Below are 26,671 nucleotides of genomic sequence, written 5' to 3'. Positions count from 1 at the left end.
TTGAATACCTTGTGTTAATGTCTCAACACTATTCCTTAAGAAATTGTGACCTAGAGGCGATGAGCTTCTAGTGAGCAGACTTCTACAGTCACTAGTCAGCAGATGGCTTCCCATCCTAGGCCAGAAGTCTCATTACTAGAACATTACAAAGTTACCTGTTAACCAAACTCTAAGGGGACCATGGAGAATGAACAGTCAAGCCATTCATCAGTGCCAAAGGCAAAGGAGTGCCCCTAGAAAAATAACTTGGAAGCAACCTCTACCAGTCTTACCCACTGATGGAAGCTTAAGAGCAAATTCAACGCTATGTACCCTCTTTGAAAGTCAGGATTGAAAAAAATAACAGATTTAAAATCTAACATACATGAAAAAAAGGGGGCTGTCCTTTAGACTAAAGAGATTTATGCAATCCATTATTTTTTGAATTGGATACTGCTATGGACAAATCAAATGTAAAGGACATTTTGGGAACAACTGGGAATTTTGTATATGGACTGAGTATTAGATGATATTAAGGGTTTATTTTGTTGGGTGCAATACATAGAAAAAAATTTTTTATTTTAGAGATATAAAGTTTAGCATGGGTGGAGTATTATATTACATACTATGTTCCTAGAATACTTCAATATAAAAGAAGTGAGTTATAAAACCAACCTACTGCAGCTACTAAAAGAAAATATGACATTTGGCAGAATACCTAGTTTCCTTCATGGTTGCTCTCTCGGTGGGTAGTCTCTTTAGTTGGGGCAGGTCAGGGTCAACTTCTCCACCCTGGAGACAACTCCCCACCAGCAGTGAAAGAGCCCTGGGGAGCCCCACGCAGGGAGCCTTGCATGGAGGAGGTCTTTTGAAGAGCCTTCCTCCCTTCGGCATCTCTCATTCTTGTTATTATCAAGTGAAGGGAGAAAGCCATGAGCTTACCATTCACTATAACGCATCAGGAGGTCTGGTGATGCAGGAAACAATGTCTTGTCTCTGTTCAGGAATACCTCTTTGACTAGAACCACAGATAAACTCCAGGCTTTGCAGCCAATCTGAAAACTAAAATTTTGGCTTTGTTTACTGCTCCACTGTAGTAGTTTTCTCAGTCTCAGCTTCCTTTATATCAGCCCATTAGACAAGGAGGAAAATAGTTCTCCAACTGTAAGAATCTTAACAAATGTTTTATTAACACACACTTACATATTCCTGGGACATAAGAGTCTTCAAAACACTGCCCCGACCTCAGACATGAAACCCGCTCAAGGCTGGGGTCCTCTCTGGAGTTCTGGAATCGTGCACTCCTTTGCTAGAGCCAGGCTCGCCCCGCCTCTCCTGCCCGCATCCCTGTGCTGCAAACAGATTTCCTCCTGTCAGATGCAGGTGGTGACACACGTCCGCAAGGGCAGGGGCTCCTCGTGATTAAACCAGAATGGAGAAAACGTTAGCATCAGCTGCTCAAAAAGGAATTTAGGCTTTATTTTTCAAAGCCACTCATTCCACTTCTCTGCAGGAAGGGCTGGGATATCTTCAGGATGAGCACAGAGATTCCCACTGCCGGAATATTCGGAATACCTTCCTTGATTTCTCAGAGAGACTCTGTAGATAGAAAAGTTCATTATTAGAGATTAAATTCCTTTACAGAGACAAAGGGTAATAGCTTTAAGATGTGGTCTGTAAATTTCTCCCACGATGATCTAGATATGTCTAGGAGTAAATAAAACAAGTTAATTGTATACAGTGCTATACACAAAGTGAAAGTGAAAATCGCTCAGTCATGTCTGACTCTTTGCGACCCCATGCACTATACAGTCCACGGAATTCTCTAGGCCAGAATATCGGAGTGGGTAGCCTTTCCCTTCTCCAAGGGATCTTCCCAATCCAGGGGTCAAACCCAGGTCTCCCGCATTCAAAGAGGATTCTTTACCAGCTTAGCCACAAGGAAAGCCCAAGAATACTGGATTGGGTAGCTAAAAGCTGGACTAAGAATCAAACAGCTTGAGTCTGCTGTGATACCACTGCTAACACACTCGGCGCTTCAACAATACGGCTTATGTCCTCCTCCAAGCATCCGCATGTGTCCTCATCTTTGTATGAGAGAGAGCATGACACGTGTGACCCGCCATCAGTGTAGCACCACACACTTTGCACTGACTTCTCATCTGTGATGCTGAACTGGCCCTGTGAACAAGGATTCATATTCATAAGATGCCTAGCTGGTACTCATGGAATAATCTAAGGTTGAGGAATGAAACAAAGTTAAATGACTCTGAAGAGTTTAAGCTATGACCTTGGCCTTCTCAGTTTCCTGTTTTCGCCAGCAGAGCTAATAATAGGAAGAATCTCACTGCCACTTGATCATGCCTGCGAAGTGATCTGAGATTCTGAGAAATGGTGTTACAGGGAGACAAAACAGTTCACTGAAAGATAAAAGTTCTCAGGGAAGCAGAACACTTGGTTCCCTCTGCCTTGGAGAGTCACAGATGAGCACAGGGTCTCGGTGAGAGCACAAACACATCTAACAAGATAACCCACAAAGTTCCCTCCAACGTCTGACAGAAGATGACATTTTCACTGTTTCCTTATCCTCTTTGTGGCTGAATGTCTTAATAAAGCTCTAGGAGGGCAAAGTTTGAACTCTTACTCGTGACTGAGGGCAATTTAGTTAATACAGTGACAAAATTGAAAGAAATTTAAGTTGGAAAACAGTGTAAACTTTTTTCTAGCTTCAAGATCCTTTACAGGAGAGCCTCTTAAATTTTATAATTCCCAGTCACACAACAGCTGTGGGGAATCTTAACAGACAAGTTGCCAAAACAGACCTTCAAACTCCTGGAACTCAGGGCCACTTATGAGGCCAAATTTTCCCACTACCAAAAAAAAAAAAAGCCCCGTGGGGTTTCCAGTTAGCGTAACAGTGACAGAGGGGAGTTAATTAGAACTGCCATACATTTTTTCATGAGGATCCAGGCAAAAGAACTCATGCAAAGACAGACCTAATCTCTCCCATTTGCAAGGTGGGCCAAAACATTTGTCTTCAGATTGCTTTATGTATTTCCAAGGTTTTAAACTGGAAAAATGCAGGGTTTTTAATTTTTTTTGGCAAAAACTTGGAAAACCATCACCTGCATATTTACTAAGGGTATGAATGTACATTCTTGAGCTTTTAGCATCACAGCAGCTCCCTCCAGTGGAATCCTATAACCCTACAAAACCATGAATCTGGGAATGCTTCTGATAAACAGCTGCTGGCAAGTATTATTTTACTTTGTCCTTGGAGGGAACAGAAGTCAGAAATTACTATATTTGTATCAAGCAGGTGACATGGCAAATTTGGAAATGAGCCAGCAAAGGAAAGAGAATGCAGTTTTAATGATTCCTTAATGCCCACCGTCCTCTCGCTTCCATATTTGGCATAGAGCAAATGCTTGAGTTGCTTTCTCAGCTTTCGTGACTGGTTTGCTTTTACCCACAAGCGGAACCAGCAGCAGTCATTTGTGTGATGGCAGCTGAGGGTCGGTACACAAGCCTGGGGCCTCGGAACACAGGCAAAGCAAGGTGCCCGCCATGAGGAATGAAGTTGTGCTCATGGTAGCAGAGCACAGAGCTCCGTGCAGACAGCTACGTTAACGGGCCAGGGCTCCAAGTCCAAGAGACAGCAACTCAGGTGGAAAAAGCAGCTGCTCTGCAACACGAGGCTGGAGCAGCGGCCTGTTACCTCTTGCTGTTTCTCTCTCTCTTTTCTACTTCGAGTCATCTAAGTAGAAAAGACAAAGTATTTATCAGAATTTGGTGGAATGCCAAATGCTAAACTGCAGAAACACTGAACCAGTCCCGTGTTTGTTCTCTGGGATGAACCCAGACTGAGTCCATCTTGACTTGCGAAAACTGAGGGCAGGCAGGGTGCTAATTATAGGAACAGCCTCTTCTCATCTCATAAACAGCAAGCGCTGCACATGATCAGGGCAACGGCTTATCTCACCATGGAGTCGGTTTCAGCGGGCTGGTTAGACTGTTTGTGGGCCAAGAGGATGTTCAGCACTGCCTTCCAGCCTGGCTCTGCCGGAGTGCTGGCATCCACCTCCGTGCCACCATTCTCCTTGGTTTCTTTGCCGAGTGTGATGTTCACCCAAGGGCACCAGTCTCTATGCTGAGACGTGGGATCAAAGAAGCTTCGGGAAGAGGCGTCCTGAGGAAGGAGGCAGAGCAGTCAGTGTTAAAGAAGGGCAGACACTGTGTAAGTTCAGGGAGGCGCTGCTCTAAGTCATAAAATTCAGAATCTCATGACGCTCACATTTCTAGTTTTATGTTCTTCTTTAAACTCTGCCCATCTACTTCCCTCTCATTTTAAAAATCCCTTCACTCCCTTTGTGTTAAACTACAACTTATCAGGTCTGTTCCCCTTTCTCACTACTGTCCCTTGGGCTAGACAAATTTATCATGTCTCCAGTAGCCATCCCAAAGAAACAAAAGGCAAAACCCTTAATTTCTTTTCCCCTCTCTAGTCACCCAACTGTCCCATCTTTAAACTTATTCCCACAGCCTCCTACAGCCGCAGGACCAGGCTCGGCTCGCGCCTGCTTCTCCACGCTGTATACACGGTGAGGGCTCGCATGCGGCCGTGCTCAGGGACCTCCAAGCATGCAGGTGGGCTCACCAAGCTGCTGGAGGAGCAGAGGCGAGCCCGTTTGGCTTTTCGAAGAGGACTAGATGGCACTTCCAGGCCGGCGCTGTCTCCTGTTCCCATACTGCGGGTCACTGGGCGGGTTCTGGTGGCAGGGCTAGCAGCCTCCAGCTCTGGACGGTCCACAGGACTGGAGGAGTCCCCACTCCGAGTTCTGGAGACGATGGGACCTGGGCTCTTTTCAGCCTGAAGGAAAGGGGAGATGTTGGACAATGAAATTAATGACTATGGTCAGGAGAAATATTTCTTGAAGTATGTGAAAGCTAACATTTATTTTTAACATTTTAAAAACTATAAAATTTAGTTTCTGAACTATGTAACCGAACTCTTCAAAGAATAACAGATTTCCATACACAATAATGAATTTAGCATCTCCAGTGCAACTAATGAATAAAACCATTCTATGGTATTCTGATCAATTAATCTAAGTTAATATCCAATTTTTCATCAACATTTTTGGTAAGAATGATGTTTTTAAAAAGTCCACCCCAAACAAGCCAAAGGAGTCTATACCTGCTCTGAGCCTGGGGAAAAGATGGTATCCTGGCTCCGAGTCACCATCCTGCGAGGAGACTCGGGCACCAGAGGGGAGCGCTCTGGCCGGCCCTCAGATCCCGGGACGGGGGAAGGGGTCAGGCCCAAGGAAGCATCCAGGTCGGTCATGGACGACTCGATCTGCTGAAAGCCCCAGAGCCCCACCTTCCTCATACACTGTGAACAAGTTATCAGGGAGAGCTGCATGGGTTCCAACAAAGAACTATGTGAGAAAAGAAAAGAGAGTGGGTTTCCTCAGAAGGTAACACTGCCAAGGGACTAAGCATGATGATTTGTGAGTATGCTCCATCTCATCAAACAAATCTCTGGGCGGTCCAATGGCCTGGGGACCACCTCCTCTCAGGGCCCCTATCCTCCAATCTCAGCACCTAACTTCATCACCTGTTATGAATTTCCTATAGGAAGATCTAGGGGTCTTAGTGTGCCATCTATGGCAAGATTATTTTAAAGATGAAAGTGTTAAGTCACTCAGTTGTGTCCGACTCTCTGTGATGCCATGGATTGTAACCTGCCAGGATCCTCTGTCCATGGGATTCTCCAGGCAAGAATACTGGAATGGGTAGGCATTCCCTTCTCCACGGGATCTTCCCGACCCAGGGATCAAATCCAGATCTCCTGTGTTACAGGCAGATTGTTTACTGTCTGAACCACCAGGGAAGCCCCATTTTAAAGATATGTTTTATAAATTTCTCATGTCCCTTTTAAAAGTTTTTCCCTATAAAAGAATAGTCCTTAATGTACCAAAGAAAGCATATTTAAAGTAAATCAAAATTGGTCTGACAGTCTTGTCTCAGAAGGATTCTGTGCCAAACTGAGCAGCTGGAATGGAAACACCAAGTTGGGGCCTAGAGGATTCAGCTGGTGCTTCCTTGGTAGATTTCATCAATTAAACTGATTTTTCCTTTCTAAAACTGGAAAGGAGCTTCACTGTTTACAGGAACACAAATTTCCTACTGGGAAGTGACAGTAAAAGAAACAAAGTTCAGGTGTGTTCACGAATTCCTGAGTTCTCATTCTGGTTTGGTTGCTAATTCTTACTATCCCTCTTCCACCCACTTAGGTTTTCTCTGTCACTGCCTTTCTCACACAAATACCACGTGATCTACAAATGTTAAGAGTAACTGATATACATGGGTATATAGTGTCATCACGGTTTATGTCCCCAGGCACATTCGCTAACCTACACGCCCAGCCACACACAGAGAGAATACAGGCAGTGACGTGCACTTGGATGTCTGAGCCTAATTTGGTTGCAGTTTTTCTCTCATCAGTCCGGTGATCAAGTTCATCTTCAAGCAGGTGCAGGAGAAGACTGATCTTGTCTTCTGTCAAGCACTACAAAGGAACCAACATGAAAGACTTACACAAATTTCAACCACCATGAACAGAAGCCATAGATAATGATGCATCTAGATGGTACAAGGCAAAAGTCATGGAAAAAATGATAAACACAAAGACAATTCTCTTCACTCAGGTAGACTTACTTCTAGCAGAGGCTAAGGTATCCACAGGCACTTCGTGACCTGCCCGGGGTCTGCTGTGAGAAAGGGAACAGTTTTCCTGGAACTACCTCATCTTTTCTTAGTACCAACTTGCTTTCAAATTACCAACTCCATATTTTCTCTGAAATCTGTAAACCAAGTAACGACTACCACTTATATCTTGCCCTGACACTGAATTTACTTTATTTTTGGATGTGCTGGGCCTTTGTTGCTTCCTGGGCTTCTCTCTAGTTGCGGTGTGCCGGCTGCTCACTGCAGTGGCTTCTCTTGATGTGGAGCACGGGCTCCATGGCATGTGGGCTTCAGTTGTTAAAGCATGTAGGCTCACGATAGTTGTGGCTCCTGGGTTCTACAGCATAGGCTCAATAGTTGTGGCACGTGGGCTTAACTATTGCACGTCAAGTGGGATCTTCCTGGACCATGGATCAAACCTGTATTTCTTGCATTAGCAGGTGGATTCTTTCTCTCTGAGCCACCAAGGAAGCCCTGAATTTGCTTTTGACACAACAGAAGAGCTTGCCAGAATCTTTACTTTTGTTCCAAGAATAATACAGAACCATGACACAGTGAATAAAATTTGCCTTGGCTAGGGACAAATGGACATTTATAACAGGCATCAGATGTTTATAGTCTGATGCTAAAATACGTAACAGCTTCTCAATTGAAGAAGCAAAATAATAGCTTCTATTTCCTTAAAGTCTGTCTTGATAGAATAATCACACGATGACAAACGGGACAGTAAATGTTCAAAGTACAGATGGGCCAAAGCATTTCAAAATTTCTGTTTACAAGGGAGAAGGGAGTTTATAACTTTTCTAACACTTTCCTTGGAAAATGGTATGCAATAAGCCATATGAAGCCACATTTCAGTATCTTCTGTTAAGTAACAAATTGAGATAAAATTGAATTTATGCCACTTAGAGCATCATATCTAAAAGTGTAAATAGAACTCATTTATTTAAACCCTCAAGTCACCTTTCCAGTAGAGATTGGAAAAGGTCAGCTGAGAGACAAACAAGTAGTTCTCTTCTTAGCTATCTTCATCCTCTGGTCATTAAAAGAAATGCTTCATGCTGGTGACAACTGAAGGCCACTGTATGCTAGCCAAGAAAAACTCACCATAGTTTTTAAGTCCTCTGGCCTCAAGGAAGGAAGCTGGAGGTCCAAGTGACAAAGGCTTTGAAAACGATCTAGGAATTCACTAACAAGAACAGTGGGCTCATCCAATGGCAACATTTCAAATCGATCTGTGGAAATAGTAAACTGAAGATATACTGGTGCAAATTACTTTTAAGAAGAAAGCATGCATAGAGCAGCAGGGGAAATGTAAAATGGATGATATTTGATGATATTAAGAAATTACCGATTTTTTTTGGATAGGGCTGGGATGATACTTTTGTGATTGTTTTATTTTTTGGCTGCACTGTGGGGCATGCAGGATCTTAGTTCCCTGACCAGGGATTGAACCTGTACCCTCTGCATTGGGAGTGTGGAGTCTTAACCAATGGACCACCAGGGAAGTCCCTGTGATTATATTTAGAAAGCAGAGTCTCAGGAAAGGTTTATCAGAAGTAGTCAGGTCTTAGCTGAACTGGAAAGACCAACAACAATGTGTAAAAGTAAAGCCCTAAGGGACAGCACGTGTGGGGAATTTTAAATAGTTTCTCAGACTTGGAACACACTATTCCTGTGGGGAGCTGAGTCGAAGAGAAGGTTAAAGTATAGACAGCAGTCAGGCCATAATTTTATTAATGTATGTTGATGAGAAACTACTGGAAGATTTTTTTAAAGGAAAAATATATAGAATATATGCACTAGTTTAGAGACTAAGGGGTTAGCCTAGATGCAAAGAAATAAGCTTAGCAGACAGTGGGGTGATCTGAAGTAGTAATCCCTCTAAGATATCAGTGGCACAAGGATGGAGAGAAGGAGCATCCATGTGGAATGAAGGAAAATGAACAGAGGCCTGTGGGACCTGATCAAGCACACCAACAGCTGCATAATGGGAGACCCAGAAGGGGCAGGAACAATATTTGAAGAAATATGATCTGAAAACTTCCCAAATTTGATTAAAAACATTAATCTGTACATCCAAAAGCTCAAAATCTGTGTAAGCAGAGAAAGAGCCACTATGCTAGAGTAAGTAGGAAGTGTACCAAGAATGAAAGCTTGATTAACACCTGTGATGACATGTAACTTGGTGAAAAGGGTGTTCAAGTTACAGTCACACACAACAATAATGTAGAAAGAGGGTCTGACAGGAGGTTCTAAAATGAATAAGCCAGTGTTCCCAAAGGGAGAATCAACTAGATAAACACTATTCCTCAGCTCTCAGATTAACATTTTAGATGGTTCTACCAACTATAAAGCTTCAAGCCTGCTACATATGCCAACATGGATTAATTTCAAAAAAGCTGACTCCCCCTATGAAGGATAGGTTGTAGAATATATACAGAATGATAACATTTATAGAAAAATGTAAAACAAATAAATAGTACCATATACACTGCCTCTAGATACTTGAAAATGTTGTAGATACAGAAACCATGTAACAAATCATGGTCACTAAATTCACGATAGTAATTATTGCAGGACAGGGAGGCAGGGAATGAGGCTGGGGAGGACTACACAGCTGTATTTGTAATTCTTCCTGATCAACAGAAAGAATGCAAGGTGGGTGTTTACAAGGGTAGCAAAATGTAGTAATTGGTGAGGTTGAGTGGTAGATACAGAGATGCTTCTTATATTACTATTTACATTTTTTTAATACTTGAAACACTAAAATTTTAGAAATTACTTAAAAAGTTAAAAATAAAACAGAGACACTTTCTATGGGTCCAAAGAGTTTTGTCTCTGGTCTTGGTGAGTCCCCCAGAAGGCTGTGCTCTTGAGGCTTTACTCAACAATATGCCTCCGAGACCAGCAAAATATAAACAAGTACCACTTGAGACTACATTTCGGGCTCCCTTGTTTTGAAGAGCTTTATGCACACATGAGTGGTTTCTGATTCAAGAGAAAGGGCGTACTGCCATAGCTCTTCCACGGGAAGCTCGAGAGGAGCCTGCACCTGGCCTCTCCATACTCCTTACGGCGGGGGAGTCCTTGGCTGTGATAGCCTTTGTTGTTGTTGTTTGGTCACTAAGTCATGTCCGACTCTTTTGTGACCCATGGACTGTAGCCTGCCAGATTCCTCTGTTCATGGGATTTTTCCAGGCAAGAATATGGGAGTGAGTTGCCATTTCCTCCTCCGGGGGATCTTCCCAACCCAGGGCTCGTCTCTGGAGTCTCCTGTATGCAGGTGGGTTCTTTACCGCTGGGCCACCTGAGAAGCCCCTGTGATACCTTCACTTCAGTGCTACTGATACATTGTGCTGTTTTACTGTCATAAACTGGAGATTTGTAATCACTCTCATGTGCAGTCCTGTGAGTCTTCCTTAGCAAATGAACCTGTTATCTGCCACCATTAATGCCATTAGTGTACCAGGAGGCCTGGGTAGAACATGGGGCTGGTTTGCTACGTAAGAAAGGCAGAGTTTGAAATCAGATAAAACCACTGTTATGGCTCCTCACTAGTTGGTTTTAAGATTTCTGATTCTCAGTTTCCTTACCTAAGAATCAGATTGATAATATCTACCTCCCAGGGCCCCTGCAAGGATTAAACAGGATAACGTAGGCATAGTTTAATCTCTGTCATGTCAAATGCATTTAATAATGACGTAAGAATAAATTAATGTCAGTGCTTCTTGTAAAGCACAAATAGAAAGGAGGAAAGAGAAACTTCAAAGACTAGATTTTTACAAAGAAATAGACAATACTAGAAATGCAATGACCAAAGAGATGATAATGGGGAAATGCTGGGAATAAGTACCTGGAGAGGGGCTGTCTGGCCAGAAACAGAACTTCTCATGGGCAGTACATAAGGCTTTCTTCAGCTCAGCACATCGCTCCTTATCTGAAACCCATACAGGTAACAATGCCTTAAAAAACACTATCACAGATTCAAAATCCAATGGCCAAGAGCTTTTAAGAGTATAGATACAACTAAAAATAAAAATAACTAAGGCAATTTTTAAAGATATGAAATATTAGTAACTGCATCATCTTAATATTTGTCACAAGTTTTAAATCAAGATTCTAAGACCAGTTAACAAGGAGCTATTATGTATCTTTATAAGGCAGATCATTAAAAAATGTGAGCCTTCATTAATGCCCTGTGTTTCTGAGCCTAAAGTATAAATTTCAGAATCCTAACATAAACATACTGCTGCTAGTTTCCCAGAATGCGTACAGACAGGTTCACTCTAAAGTAGCTGAGCTTTAAAAAAAAAAGTAATGACTGAAGCTAATAATTAAGGTGAAGAAAATCACAAATTTACCTTGTTATATATAGAAGGATACATTCTTTGATCAAACACAAGTGGCTAGTCTTTTCAGAAAAGCTAGCATAGATATCTTTTGAACTTGGAGAAAAACGTAATTTGTACTTTATACTTACATCTGTCAAAATCAAAAGCTGGTTGTAAAGTGGCACAGAGGAAAGCCTGACAGCTGGAGCACTTCAGCATATCACATTCAACTGTGACCCAGCCGTATTTTGCACAGACCAGTGGAGACAGCTCAGAGGGCTTGCCTGCCCATTTCAGAGAGTATTCATGTTAAGAAAAACATGACTACATTAAAATGAGTAAGTCAGAAATGAAAACTTTAATTCACTCTTAGTATAGTTAGGAATAAACACATTCAGAGGGAGTTGTGGGATGGAGTCGGAGAAGGCAATGGCACCCCACTCCAGTACTCTTGCCTGGAGAATCCCATGGATGGAGGAGCCTGGTAGGCTGCAGTCCATGGGGTCGCTAAGAGTCGGACCGACTGAGTGACTTCACTTTCACTTTTCACTTTCACGCACTGGAGAAGGAAATGGCAACCCACTCCAGTGTTCTTGCCTGGAGAATCCCAGGGACAGGGGAGCCTGGTGGGCTGCCGTCTATGGGGTCACACAGAGTCGGAGGCGACTGAAGCAACTTAGCAGCAGCAGCAGCAGCCTTGGTGGTCTAGTGTTTGGGAGTCCATCTGCCAATGATGGAGACACAGGTTTGACCCCTGGTCCAAGAAGATCTCACATGCTATAGAGCAACTAAGCCCGAGGTCCACAACTACTGAAGCCTGAGTACCCAAGAGCCCGTGCTCTGCAACGGAAGCCACCACAATGACAAGCCTGTGCACTGCAACGAAGAGTAGCCCCTGCTTGCTACAACTAGAGAAAACCTGCATACGGCAATGAAGACCCACTGCAGCCATAAATAAATACAATAAAATAAAAAAATTCTAAGGATTTGAAAACACTAGTGAAAGTACCCGAATTTGCCTGAGCAACAGGGGATGGTGAAGGTCAAACAACAGAAATATTTATCACTCCTCTGTACTGCTGCTTTTACCTTCTGAAGAATAAAGTCAGTAAAATTAAAAATATTCATTATTCATCCCTGCCCTAAATTTGACTGTTATATATTAATGTGTGTAGGTGGTATGTGTGTTTTAAATAGGCCGAGAGCATTAAGAGCATCTACAGTATGGGAAAAATAAAATCATTTATTGATCTTTAACATTCAACACTCGGTTTTTTCTGTTTACCTACAGAGCTCTTGTTTTACAGAGCACACACACACAAAAAGGAGAAAACATGAAAGTTGCAGGAAAGTTCTGTATTTTTACAAGGGATATTGGAAATTGAAAACATTTTAATAGCAGCAAAAGGACTGAAGGCTAGAAATAGAATCTAGATATAAATGTTAAAGGAGTTTGAATTCTGTAGAATAAAAGAAGGAAACAACAAAATTCTGTGAAGCAATTATCCTTCAATTAAAAACTAAATAAATTTTTTTTAAAAAGTCAGAGAATCACTTAACTAGCTTAGGTCAAATAAATAATTATCATATCAAAGTGGCAATCAAATTAAATTCACTGAGAACAAAAAATAACAAAATGAAATAATTTTTAAATGCTGTATCAATATTAGGAATTAATCCAAGGAACAGCAGTACAAGGATGGTTAAAATACTTTCTCCTTCCTGAACAATTTAGTCCTAAAGCCACCAGGGGGTGCAAGGCAGAGGAATAAGCCAGGAGGGTGAGGGAGACAGCTCAGGGCAAGGCATCAAAGCCGAAGTAAAGAGGGAGTCCCCATAGAGGGGGAAGTTGGAGCACCCTGGGGTGCTGTAGCCAAGCCGCCCACTCACCAAATCAGGGGCACCTGGAATTTCAAAATATATAATAATAGTAATGGATTAAAATCCATTGAATAAAAAAGGAAATCAGAGACCAAGCTACTACAAACAAGTAAGTTACATACAGTTTGATAAGGAATTATATTTACGTAGTTTCAAAGCACATTCCCACAAAACAGCTTAATTACAAAGGAGGAAAAAGTTATTTTACAACAGTAAACACCCACTTAATCAACTGATCAGAATGATCATCCAGGTAAAGGGGCATATCAAAAGCATGTGCCACCTGACAGGATGCAATGAGAACACAGCATCACAACTTGCGTCTCATCATAACCAAACATCAGACAAATGCAAACTGAGATACGCTCTATAAAATAACTGGCCTATCATCTTCAAAAGTATCAAGGTCATGAAATTCAAAGAAAAACTGAAGATTTTAACTGGATCTTCTTAAGAAGGTTATGATGACAACTGATGGAATGATTATGATGTGAGGGTTAGACGGTGGTAATTTATTATGTGAATTTCCCAATTTTGATGATTTCATTGTGGTTATGTAAAAGAAAGTCATTGTTTGTGGGAAATATTTGGGAGTCATGAGGTGTCACTTTGGCAACTTACTTTCAAGTACTCAAAAGAAGGTTCTTTGTAACCTGTACAACTTTTCTATTAAGTCTGTAATTGCTTTTAAATTAAAAACAGTCTAGCAAATAGGAGAAGGCAATGGCACCCCACTCCAGTACTCTTGCCTGGAAAATCCCACGGACAGAGGAGCCTGGTAGGCTGCAGTCCATGGGGTCGAGAAGAGTCGGATACGACTGAGCGACTTCATTTTTATTTTTCACTTTCATGCACTGGAGACGGAAGCAGTAACCCACTCCAGTGTTCTTGCCTGGAGAAGCCCAGGGACGGTGGAGCCTGGTGGAAGGATGTCTATGGGGTCGCACAGAGTCAGACACGACTGAAGCAACTTAGCAGCAGCAGCAGCAAATAGAAAACAGCAAAAGTGATGTGATGTTGCTTGAGACTAGGTTATAAAAATAATCTAGCTTCTATCTTGCTCTCTCTTGCTTGCTCACTCTGACTGAAGTCTGCTGCCATGTTGTAAATATCCCTGTGAGAGGCCCATGTAGCTCCAGTCAAAAGCCAGTAAAGAACTGAAACCCTCAGTCCAATAGCCATGAAGAAATTAATCTTGCCAACAACATGAGTGAGCTTAGAAGTAGATCCTTTACTAGTCTAGCCCTGGCCAATACTTTGATGACAGTCTGAGAGAGGCCCTGAACCATACGACTCAGCTAAGCTGTACCTAGATTCCTGATCCACAGAAAACGTGAGATAATAAGTGTTTGTGGTTTTAAGCTACTAAGTCTGAGGATAATTTGTTGTGCAACCATGGATAACTTTCAGAGGAAAATCTTGAAAGAGACAGGAAATGTACTGTAGTCTAAAATAATATTAGGTTTGAGCACTAAGAGCCTTACACCATAATTCTGGTTCTACCAGTTACTAGCAAGTTGACCCTGGGTAAATCAAATAATCTACCTGAACTGTTTCCTCTTTGCAAAATGAGATTAAGAATACTTATTTTCATATGTTTAAGATGAAGCTCAAATATGATAATAAACATGAAAACACTATATACAATGTCAGTTATTATTCCTTTTTCTCTCAGGCTCTTAGTTTTCTCTTCTGTGAAAAAAAAAAAAAAGATTAGAAGCCAAATGTCCCTTAATATTTTATGATGTTAATTTTCCTAAAAAAAATTCTTACCAAGTTTAATTCTAAAAATTAAAACATCAGAGTAAGTGGTCTTATTCCTGGAAAAAAAAAAAAAAACCCAATAATTCAGCAGCAGGAGAACATGCAACTCACACGAACCTAAAAGGATATCGAATATGTTTCCACTCTGCTAAAGAAGGCTTCTTTGCTTGTAGATTCCAACGGAGGTTCTTCTGCTTGGGGTGATCCATTAACTGACTGGAATGTGGCAGATGTGTCCTTCCTAAAATAAAGAGGCAGAACTACTGGTAATCCTTTCAAGGCATCACTTTGCCTAAACATTTTGTATCTGGCTTCTCTGTACATCATAATATCAATCACACCACTCTAGATTTTAAACTTTCTAAATTTTACTTCTCTACTTAACATTTTCAGTAGTTTCACAGAATCCAAATTCTTTAGTCTGGCATTCAAATCTCTTTACAGTTTGGCCATAACTAAGTTTCAAGCAATTTCTACTTCCACCATGCTCTGCTAATCCTGTACTGGTAAACTGTTTTACCTCACTCTCTGGTCTCTGACAGCACTTTGCATAACTTTTGTAAACACAAAACAAGACTCAAGGCTTCTATCCATTATACAACTTGAACCACCTTTCAAATTCAACTCTTTTAACAAGCAGAAAATAAGTTTTTATATTTCTACCTAGATTGATACTTGATACCCACTTTTCCCCCAAAGGAACTAATTTGAAATTTTAAATCTAAGTAAAGATTTTTAGGCTATTTCATGAAAAAATGCAAGGAGAAAAAAACAGCAAAACAATTCTTTTATAATCAATGAAAGGCACTTCAGCAGAGCCTGGATAGGGTAAAGGGAAGAACTGTGTTACACAAAAGTAATTTTAATAAAAGTAAGATTACATCAGGCTGTCCCTGGTGGCTCAGCTGGTAAAGAATCCGTCTGCAATGTGGGAGACCTGGGTTCCACCAGTGGGTTGGGAAGATACGCTGGAGAAGGGAACTGCTACCCACTCCAATTGTCTGGCCTGGAGAATTCCATGGACTATACAGTCCATGGGGTCGCGAAGAGTGGGGCATGACTGAACGACTTTCACTTTCAAGATTACATCAATTACTATAACTCAAAAGTAATTTATTCCAAGAATCCTTCTGAGAGTCACAGAGAGCCTTAGGGAGGTTGGATCTTGGAAAAAATTCAGAGGATTCAGAAATCTGGATAGAAAAAAGTGACATTTATTTTAGTAACCTCTAACTCCTGGGTTTTCATTGGAAGGACTGATGCTAAAGCTGAAACTCCAATACTTTGGCCACCTCATGAGAAGAGTTGACTCATTGGAAAAGACTCTGATGCTGGGAGGGATTGAGGGCAGGAAGAGAAGGGGACGACAGAGGATGAGATGGCTGGATGGCATCACCGACTCGATGCACATGAGTTTGGGTGAACTCTGGGAGCTGGTGATGGACAAAGAGGCCTGGCGTGCTGCGATTCATGGGGTCGCAAAGAGTCGGACACGACTGAGCGACTGAACTGAACTGAAATGCAGCATTTCTTTCCATTATGAATGAAGATAATTTAAAAAAACACAGTAGCACCAGCAGTATCTGTAAACGTCACCATGGAAGTCACAGATATTTTGTCACCACATTATGGTTATTGCGTATGTTCTGAAATACCATTTATGCTTAACACTACCTCAAAATTACAGTAGACAACATATCTACTACTAATAATTAAGCGTTTTACTAATGAAGCGTTTTACTGCATCACTTTTTTAATCTTTTACTTCCTTACTTTGCATTCCAAAGTAAGTGGTATCCTTTATAATCCTATGTATTTACTTCATGTATTGAAAAATATAACTTTCTGAGGTGTTCATAAACTTTACCAGGCCGCCAAAAGTGTCTAAGACTTTAAAAAGGTTAAGAAGTCCAACCAAAAGGAATCGGGTGCGCATTTTTAGTTAGCGGTCCTTTTTTTTCCTCCCGCCCCGCTTAAAAAAAAGAAAAAATCTGCTTAAGGCAAAATTGCGCCCGCGGTGTGGGATCCAGTATCTCCTGAGTAGAAGATTAAAGGCGACAAGGCGAAGTAATCCCAGTCTCTTCAAGACCCGGGTCGAAGCCACCCCCACCGCCTGAGTTACAGACCCAGGTATCTATCCCCTCTGCTCCGAGTCCCCCAAACCCTCTTCAATTTGCCGTCGCCAGACACAGGCTGCACTCACGCTTCGGCGCCTCCCTCTTCTGGGGCAATTCCCTCATCTATCAGCTGCCGGACTTTTTGGGGAGTCCCTTCTGGAGAGCGAACAACCGCACTCCAATTCTTTTCGACCCCCGCAGTAAAGGCAGTCCCCTCACTGGGCGCCGCCATCTTGGTCCGTGACCGAGTTACTTCCCCGCGGGTGTGAAGGCTCAGGAACTTCCGTTCTGGGCGGTTAAGATCGTTCTTTGGCTTCCCGCTTGTTAGCCCGAGAGACCTGTGGGGCCTCACCGCGGGGCCCAGCGCTTCTTGGCCACGTTAGAAGGAAGCAAATTCTCGTTTTAGAGCGAGCTAGGGACTTCTCTGGAGGTCCAGTGGTTAGGACTCCGCGTTTCCATTGAAGGGGGCGGGTTCAGATCCCCGGTCGCAGGAACTAAGATCCCGCGTGATGTGCAGCGTGGTCCCCCTCCCAACCCGCCCCCCCCCCCAAAAAAAACCACAACGAGATAGACCCTCGCGGGAGGGCTCTGGTTAAATACGAAGTTTAATCGTTTCTTTTAGGTACGAGCATATCTGGGTTGATAGGTTTTTAGAGCGCTGTCTCTCCGAGTTCAGCAGGGGTGAGGTGCTCGATTTAGTCTTAAGGTAATTAACTGATAAGGTTTAAAAGTTTTAACTCATAAGTTTAAAAAGGTTTAACTCAAGGTTTAAAATATTTAACTCAAAAGGTTTAAAGTTGTATCTTTTTACATGTGGCAGAATGGCGACTTGAGAGTAAATAATTTCGAATTCTTCTTAGAAACAGTGTTATGGGTGGATTTAGAAGTTTCCAGTATTTGCCATCATTGAACACTTCTTCCCTGCTTTGTCCAAAAAATATTTAATGAGGGTGTTCTACTGACGCTGTGCTCAGCGATGGCAATGACAGCAGTGAATAAAAGAGACATAGTTCTTAGTGGAGTTAGACATTAAAAAAAAAAGTTTTCGTGAACTTTTGAAATTAAAAGTGCTTCAAAGAAATACCAAGGGTATAAAGGACCTAATTCAGTCTGCAGATTCTCCTGAGAGCATCAGTGCCGGAATTAAAATAGATGAGATGGTGGAAAAGAGAAATACACAGACTCTTAAGAGGAAAAAAAAGACTGATATGAGTGAGCAATAGGCAAAGTTGAAAGTGGAACCACTCCGACCCTTCTAGCTCACTTTCTGTGGGCTCCTAACGCCAATAATGTTTCCACCCACCAGGACTTTTACCTATGGCTCTAACTCTTTCCACTGATCCTAACTAACTCCACCACCTGTCGTATTTCTTCTCTTCTTAGCCAACTTTAGTTCATTGCCAATCATTATTATCATTCCTTTGCAAAATTTGAATGTGGACTGATAGTTAATATTAAAAACTTATTGCTCCTTTTATATGTGATAGTAGCATTGTGATTTATGGTTTTTAAAAGTCCTTAGGTACATTTTGAGATATTTAGGGATGAACTAGAATGATGTCTGGAATTTACTTTAAAATTCTGGATGAAAAGAAAATGTAAGAATAGATGAAAAAAGATGGCAAAAGTTTTTTTCAAAATGCTTTGAATTGTTGGCTTTGGGTGATAGATGAGGGCTTATTATTCTTTATATTATTGGGTATTTTTGACAATGTCATAATAAAAAGCAAAATATATAAGCTAAAAAGCATACATTCTCTTGAATGTACTCTCAATTTCTTTGAACCTTTCTTGATTTGTAGTTCTCATTTGGCAAAACCTCAATCACAATAGAATTCAGTGTTCCACCACTCTGCTCTTGAACCCTGTTAGCTGAATATGGTTAAAGAAAAATGAATGACATGCTGATTTGTCTCTCTTTATTTTCGACCTCAAGTGGGCCCTTAATTTTTCCCAGTAATCATACTACATTTCCCTAGTGTACCTCCTCTCCTGCCTTCATAGGTGACTTTCACATCTCTTCGAATCCATCCTCCCTGTCTGCTAATGTCCTTGTTTCCTAAGAGAACTTTCACAAATTTCCACTCCACATCTACCCATTAGCGTATAGAGTACTGAGAATTTTTTTTAAGTTCCCATATTCTCATGGTAGTATGCTTCCCTAGTGGCTCAGATGGTCAAGAATCTGCCTGCAATGCAGGAGACCTGGTCAGGGACGAGCCCCTGGAGAAGGGAATGGCTACCCACTCCAGTATTCTTACCTGGAGAATTCCAAAGATGAAGGAGCTTAGCGGACTATAGTGCATGGGGTTGCAAAAAGTCAGATAGGACTGAGCGAATAACATTTTCACTTTTTTCTTTTTTCATTCTCATGGTAGTAGCCAGAAATCAGAACCAGTTTTAAGTTCAATCAATTGATAACTCATCCCAGTGAAGGAGCTTTTGCAAACCCAAAGACAACTCATTGATTCTGAAAATCAGCCAATCACAGGCTCACTTCAATAAAGTGAAAGTGAAAGTGAAGTCGCTCAGTCATGCCCAGACTCTTTGGGACCCCATGGATAGTAGCCTGCACCAAGCTCCTCCATCCATGGGATTTTCAAGGTAAGAGTACTGGAGTGGGTTGCCATTTCCTTCTCCAGGGAATCTTCCCAACCCAGGGATTGAACCCAAGTCTCTCACATTGTAGACAGACGCTTTACCATCTGAGCCACCAGGGAAGTCTTCAATAAACATGCCACCAAATGCCAACCAATCAATAATAGTCTCACCCAAGTTATCACTTGTAGGGAGAATGTCAACACACTTAGACCTCTGAAAGGTCACCAATCCCTGAACTCCCCACTTGCTCAAAATCCAGTATAAGAGTAGCAGTTTGGTTTTTTGTCTGAGCTTGTGCCACACTGCTTATCAGTTCAGTTCAGTCCAGTCCAGTCGCTCAGTCGTGTCTGACTCTTTGTGACCCCATGAATTGCAGCATGCCAGGCCTCCCTGTCCATCACCAACTGCCAGAGTTCACCCAAACTCATGTGCATCGAGTTGGTGATGCCATCCAGCCATCTCATCCTCTGTCGTCCCCTTCTCCTCCTGCCCCCAATCCCTCCCAGCATCAGAGTCTTTTCCAGTGAGTCAACTCTTCTCATGAGGTGGCCAAAGTATTGGAGTTTCAGCCTCAGCATGAGTCCTTCCAATGAACACCCAGGACTGGTCTCCTTTAGGATGGACTGGTTGGATCTCCTTGCAATCCAAGGGACTCTCAAGAGTCTTCTCCAGTACCACAGTTCAAAAGCATCAATTCTTCGGTGCTCAGCTTTCTTCACAGTCCAATTCTCACATCCATACATGACCACTGTAAAAACCATAGCCTTGACTAGACAGACTTTTGTTGGCAAAGTAATATCTCTACTTTTTAATATGTTTTCTAGATTGGTCATAAAAATCTCACTTTGTCTTTTCATTTCATATATTGAGAGGTTGGCTTATCCTCTGATAGCACTTTACCTTTCCTCTTGTTACTATAGCTCAGTGTTTCTCAAATGGGTGCAATTTTGCCTTCTAGGGGATATTTGGCAATTTCTACGGACATTTTAATTTGTTACCAGTGGGGTGATGGTAGAGGCTAGGGTTGCTGCTGAACAGAACTGCCTCTCACAACAAAGAATTCAGTTCAGTTCATTCGCTCAGTTGTGTCCGACTCTGCGAGCCCATGAACTGCAGCATGCCAGGCCTCGCTGTCCATCACCAACTCCCAGATTTTACCCAATCTCACATCCATTAGGTTGATGATGCCATCCAACCATCTCATCCTCTGTCGTCCCCTTCTCCTCCTGCCCTCAATCTTTCCCAGCATCAGGGTCTTTTCAAATGATTCAGCTCTTCGCATCAGACAGCCAAAGTATTGGAGTTTCAGCTTCAACATCAGTCCTTCCAATGAACACCCAGGACTGATCTCCTTTAGGATGGACTGGTTGGATCTCCTTGCAGTCAAGGTACTCTCAAGAGTCTTCTCCAACACCACAGTTTAAAAGCATCAATTCTTTTGCACTCAGCTTTCTTTATAGTCCAACTCTCACATCCATACATGACTACTGGAAAAACCATAGCCTTGACTAGATGGACATTTGTTGACAAAGCAATGTCTCTGTTTTTTAATATGCTGTCTAGGTTCGTCATAATTTTCCTTCCAAGGAGTAAGCATCTTTTAATTTCATGGCTGCAATCACCATCTGCAGTGATTTTGGAGCCCCCCAAAATAAAATCAGCCACTGTTTCCACTGTTTTCCCATCTATTTGCCTTGAAGTGATGGGACTGGATGCCTTAGTTTTCCGAATGTTGAGCTTTAAGCCAACTTTTTCATTCTCCTCTTTCACTTTCATCAAGAGGCTCTTTAGTTCTTCTTTGCTTTCTGCCATAAGGGTGGTGTCATCTGCATATCTGAGGTTTTTGATATTTCTCCTGGCAATCTTGATTCCAGCTTGTGGTTCATCCAGCCCAGCGTTTCTCATGATGTACTCTGCATATAAGTTAAATAAACAGGATGACAATATACAGCCTTGACATACTCCTTTTCCTATTTGGAACCAGTCTGTTGTTCCATGTCCAGTTCTAACTGTTGCTTCCTGACCTGCATACAGGTTTCTCAGGAGGCAGGTCAGGTGGTCTGGTATTCCCATCTCTTTTAGAATTTTCCACAGTTTATTGTGATCCATATAGTCAAAGGCTTTGGCATAGTCAATAAAGCAGAAATAGATGTTTTTCTGGAACTCTTCTGTTTTTTCAATGATCCAGCAGATGTTGGCAATTTGATCCCTGGTTCCTCTGCCTTTTCTAAACCCAGCTTGAACATCTGGAAGTTCACGGTTCTCATATTGCTGAAGCCTGGCTTGGAGAATTTTGAGCATTACTTTACTAGTGTGTGAGAGGAGTGCAATTGTGCGGTAGTTTGAGCATTCTTTGGCATTGCCTTTCTTTGGGATTGGAATGAAAACTGACTTTTTCCAGTCCTGTGGCCACTGCTGAGTTTTCCAAATTTGCTGGCATATTGAGTGCAGGACTTTCACAGCATCATCTTTTAGGATTCGAAATAGCTCAACTGGAATTCCATCACCTCCACTAGCTTTGTTCATAGTGATGCTTCCTAAGGCCCTCTTGACTTGGCATTCCAGGATGTCTGGCTCTAGGTGAGTGATCACACCATCGTGATTATCTGGGTCGTGAAGACCCAAAGTGTGTCTGACTCTTTGGGACCCCATGAACTGTAGTCTGCCAGGCTCCTCTGTCCATGAAATTCTCCAGGTAAGAATACTGGAGTGGGTAGCTGTTTGTTCATCAGATTTTCCCAACCCAGGGATCAAACCCAGGTCTCCCACATTGCAGGCAGATTCTTTACCATCTGAGCCACCAAGGAAGCCCATTTCTACATAAGACCCACTTTATATACTCAACCTAATACTGTTTCCCAAGGGCATCCTGCATCCAGAGATTAACCAAGACAGATGTTTAAAAGGCCTAACCTCTTCCTAACTCTGGACGATGCTGAAGGGCCATTAGCTTTAGAGTTGCCCAGGGGCCCCTGGGGCCTCCCTTAAGACTGCATCCCAGTCCTGCCCCTCCCCCTGCCATCCTGCTTCCTCCCACTCCTTTCCATAGTGTTCCCATGTGCCCTCCCCCAAAACTTGCATCATGCTAATCACCCTCTCAGGATCAGCTTATCCATTTGTTTTTGTCCCTGTGAAATTAACAACTCTGCTGATAGCTCCAGCTGTCACACCGTCTTTGCTGTGGGTTTTTTGGGTGGTGAGAATATACAAAAAATGTATGTGGATAAGCCTATTCTGCTATGTAGGACCTGTACTCTTAGGAATATGCCAAACATACTACGTTTGCTCATATCATTCTTTCATGAAGTAGAAAAATGTACCAAACAGCAAAATTTATATTTTTAGTGAAGATTTAGTTTCTATAAAACATGATACTCAATAGGCTTTTAAGTGGCCACACATTTATCAAACATTTTGATGCCTTATGTTGTTGTTCAGTTACTAAGCCCGACTCTTTGTGACTTTTTGTCTGATTCTTTGAGACCCCATGGACTGCAGCATGGCAGGCTTCCCTGTCCTTCTCCTCCTGCCCTCAGTCTTTCCCAGCATCAGGGTCTTTTCCAGTGTGTCGGCTCTTTGAATCAGCTGGTGATTTCTTATGAGCTACTTTTTATTGATATATGACTAAAATAACAAGATCCCCCCTTTAATAAAGTGTGCGTGTCAGCAGTTTTTAGTGTATTCACATGGTTGTGCAACCATCATCACTATCTGATTCCAGAACATTTCATCACTCCAAAAAGAAACCCTATCCATCCCTATCCATACCCAACAGCAGTTACTTTCCATTCCTCCCTTCCCCTAGCCCTTGGCAATCACTTATGTTTTAGTCACTATGAGTTTGCCTGTTCTGGACTTTTCATACAAATGAAGTCATACAATATGTGGCTTTTTGTGTCTGGCTTTGTTCACTGAGCATGGTGTTTTCAAGGTTCGTCTATGTTGTATCATGTATTAGTACTTCATTCTTTTTTATGGTTGAATAATATTGCATTGTAAAGATATATCATATTTTGTTTTTATCTGTTGATAGACATTTGGGTTTGTTTACACTTTGGGGCTGTTGTGAATAATGCTGCTATGAATATGTGCAAGTTTTTGTGTAGATATGTTTTCAGTTCTCTTAAATAGAAATCAAGGAGTGAAATTTTGGGGTCATATGTTTAACTCTGAAAAATATAAGTGGTGGTACCATTTTATAATCCCGTTAGCAATGTATGAGTGTTCTAATTTCTCTGCATCCTCCCTGACATTTATTCTTGTCTTTCTGATTTTAGCTATCCTTGGGAATGTGGAGTGGTATCTCAGGTGGTTTTGATTTGCATTTCCCTAACAACTAATGATGTTGAGCATCTTTTCATGTTCTTATTGGCCATTTGTGTATCTCCTTTGGAGAAATGTCAATTCAAATCCTTTGCCCATTTTAAAAATTGGGTTGTCTTTTTGTTGTTGAGTTTTAGGAGTTCTTTATGTATTCTTGATATTAAACCCTTATTATGATTTGCAACTATCAATTAATTTCTCCTATTCTGTAGGTTGTCTCTTCACTTTTCTGATAATGTCCTTTGATGCATAAACATTTTTAAGTTTTGATGAAATCCTATTTAACTATTTTTTCTTTTGTTGCTCATGTTTTGGTGTCATATCTGAGAATGAAGATTCACCTCTGTTTTCTTCTAATAGTTTATGGTTTTAGCACTTATATGTAGGTCATTGATCCACTGAGGATTAATTTTTGTATATGGTGTGAGTTAGGGGTCTAGCTTGATTCCTTTGCCTGTGGAAATCCAGTTACTGCAGTACCATTTGTTGAAGAGATTATTATTTCCCCTTTGAATGCACTTGACACTTGTCAAAAGTTCATTGCCCATAAATGCATGGTTCCCTGCCTCTTTCTAACAAGGCATGTTGACTAGTGTTTTTAATCTCACTGTTACATGGCAATTGTAATTTGTTTTTGTCCAAGGATGCCTAAGTCTAGGAGACTTTGGTAACATTTCTCTTATATCAAAAGAATTAAACATGACTATATTTTTTCTTTGAGAGAGATTTTTTCAGGTTAATCTGAAACTTCACAGATGTATAAAATCAGGAGTCTTACTCCTCTTGCTGTCCAGGTCCCTTTGTCTTTATGCTGTTGAAATTATCCAAGGTTGAATTCAGGAAAAATTATTATCTAAAAAGTTGCCAATGCTTAGAATCAATACCATCATTATTTCTTTATTAACTTTTTATTCTCAAAGTAATATAATCATATTTTATAACATTCTGAAAGTAGAGATAAGAAAAAATTCCATAATTTCACTCTCCAACACGATAATCATTAGAATTTTCCATCATTTCTCTCTTGCAAACATAGTACTGATTCCATTTAAGCTAGGGAGTCTGTGAACTTGGATGGTATACTGGGTTGAATAGTGTCCCCCCAAAATTTATGTCCACCTGTAACTTCTGAATGTGACCTTATTTGGAAATGGAATTTTTGCAGACGGACTTAGTAAAGATGATATCACAATAGATTTGGGTGTACCCTCAATCCTATATGTCTGTCCTTACGGATGTCCTTATAAGAAGAGGAAACTTTGGACACAGAGATGCACAGAAAGAGCATCATGTGGTGATGAAGGCAGAGCCTAGAGTGGTGCAGCTGCAAGCCAAGGAATGCAAGGGATTGCCAGCAACCCCACCAGAATCTAGGAGAGAGGCTCAGAACAGATATTCCTCCAGAGCCTCCAGAAGGAACTGATCCTGTTGTTAGCTTGATATCAGATTTCTAGCCTCCAGGGCTTCAGTTTTTTGTTCCTCTCTGCCACCCTCCCCTCCCTGCACTGCTTGGAAATGCTTGATCTTAGTTTTCCCTCCAAGGGTCAAACCTGTGCCCCATGCAGTGGAAGTGCGGAATCTTTACCACTGGACTGCCAGAGAAGTCCCAGGCTTCTAGCCTCCAGAACTGTGAGAAAAAAATAAATTTCTGTGTTTTAAGTCCTCTGCTGCTGCTGCTGCTAAGTCGCTTCAGTCGTGTCCGACTCTGTGCGACCCCATAGATGGCAGCCCACCAGGCTGCCCCGTCCCTGGGATTCGCCAGGCAAGAACACTGGAGTGGGTTGCCATTTCCTTCTCCAATGCATGAAAGTGAAAAGTGAAAGTGAAGTCACTCAGTGGTGTCCGACTCTTTGTGGCCCCATGGACTGCAGCCCACCAGGCTCCTGTGTCCATGGGATTTTCCAGGCAGGAGTACTGGAGTGGGGTGCCATTGACTTCTCCTTTAAGTCCTCTAGGATGTGTTATTTTGTTATGGAGCCTATCAAATTAATATACCAAAAAACTAATATAGATAGGGCAAAAATACCATTATTTTAAAAATTCTCTAACTGAAAGTTAGCATTTACATCAATTATGTTGTTGCTGTTGCCCAGTCACTAAGTCGAATCTGGCTCTTTGTGACCCCATGGACTGTAGCACACCAGGCTTTCCTGTCCTTCACTATCTCCCAAAATTTGCTCAAACTCACATCCATTGAGTCACATCCATCTCATCCTCTGTCATCCCCTTCTCCCGCTGCTTTCAATCTTTCCAAGCATCAGGGTCTTTTCTAATGAGTCAGCTCTTCGCATCAGGTGGCCAAAACGTTGGAGCTTCAGCTTCAGCATCAGTCCTTCCAATGAATGAATATTCAGGGTTGATTTCCTTAAGGATAGACTGGTTTGACTTCCTTGCAGACCAAGGGACTCTCAAGAGTCTTTTCTAGCACTGCAGTTCAAAAGCATCAATAATTCAGTGCTTAGCCCTCTTTATGGTCCAACTCTCATATCTATATTTGACTGCTGGAAAAATCATAGCTTTGACTATACTGACCTCCTTCAGCAAAGTGATGTCTCTGCTTTTTAATATGCTTTTTAGGTTTGTCATAGCTTTTCTCCCAAGGAGGAAGCATCTTTTAATTTTGTGGCTGCAGTCACCACCCGCAGTGATTTTGGAGCTCAAAAAAATAAAATCTGCCACTGTTTCTACTTTTCCCCCATCTTTTTGCCATGAAGTGATCTGGTCCCATCTATCAATTATAAGTGTAAGCAACAAACTACAGTGGTATTAACTGTACTGTGACTTTGTCACCAGTAGAAATCCAGATATTTTTGTATCCCATTACACTTACTGCAAACATCTTGAAGTATTGTTTATGCTCTATTTTAAATTATAGTAGTTATTAGATTCCCATTTGACCTTGTTATTTAATGTGTTGAT

The 26,671-nt window shown here is 41.6% G+C and overlaps 1 protein-coding gene across 2 annotated transcripts; it reads right to left on the bottom strand.

The window, feature by feature from the left end:
• Positions 1 to 1,144: 1,144 nt before the first annotated feature.
• Positions 1,145 to 17,070, bottom strand: ZC3HC1 (zinc finger C3HC-type containing 1). Of its 2 annotated transcripts, XM_086395673.1 has the most exons (10): positions 16,915 to 17,070; positions 14,841 to 14,952; positions 11,216 to 11,366; positions 10,589 to 10,672; positions 7,840 to 7,967; positions 6,399 to 6,553; positions 5,177 to 5,420; positions 4,637 to 4,849; positions 3,962 to 4,168; positions 1,145 to 1,578 (listed from the first exon to the last, which is right to left on the bottom strand). In XM_086395673.1, the coding sequence occupies exons 1-10, from the start codon at positions 17,058 to 17,060 to the stop codon at positions 1,510 to 1,512; spliced, it is 1,509 nt and encodes a 502-aa protein (XP_086251799.1). In that variant the 5' UTR covers positions 17,061 to 17,070; the 3' UTR covers positions 1,145 to 1,509. The 2 variants fall into 2 exon arrangements, with proteins under 2 accessions (XP_086251799.1, XP_086251800.1); XM_086395674.1 differs by lacking the exons at positions 10,589 to 10,672; positions 11,216 to 11,366 and having other exon boundaries at positions 14,829 to 14,952.
• Between the last annotated feature and the right edge of the window lie 9,601 nt (positions 17,071 to 26,671).

This window comes from Bos grunniens, chromosome 4 (genome assembly GCF_055505025.1).
Source record: "Bos grunniens cultivar Pamir isolate PY7600 chromosome 4, Bosgru_T2T1.0, whole genome shotgun sequence".
Classification (NCBI taxonomy): domain Eukaryota; kingdom Metazoa; phylum Chordata; class Mammalia; order Artiodactyla; family Bovidae; genus Bos; species Bos grunniens.
This window is presented reverse-complemented; position numbering and strand designations above follow the sequence as displayed.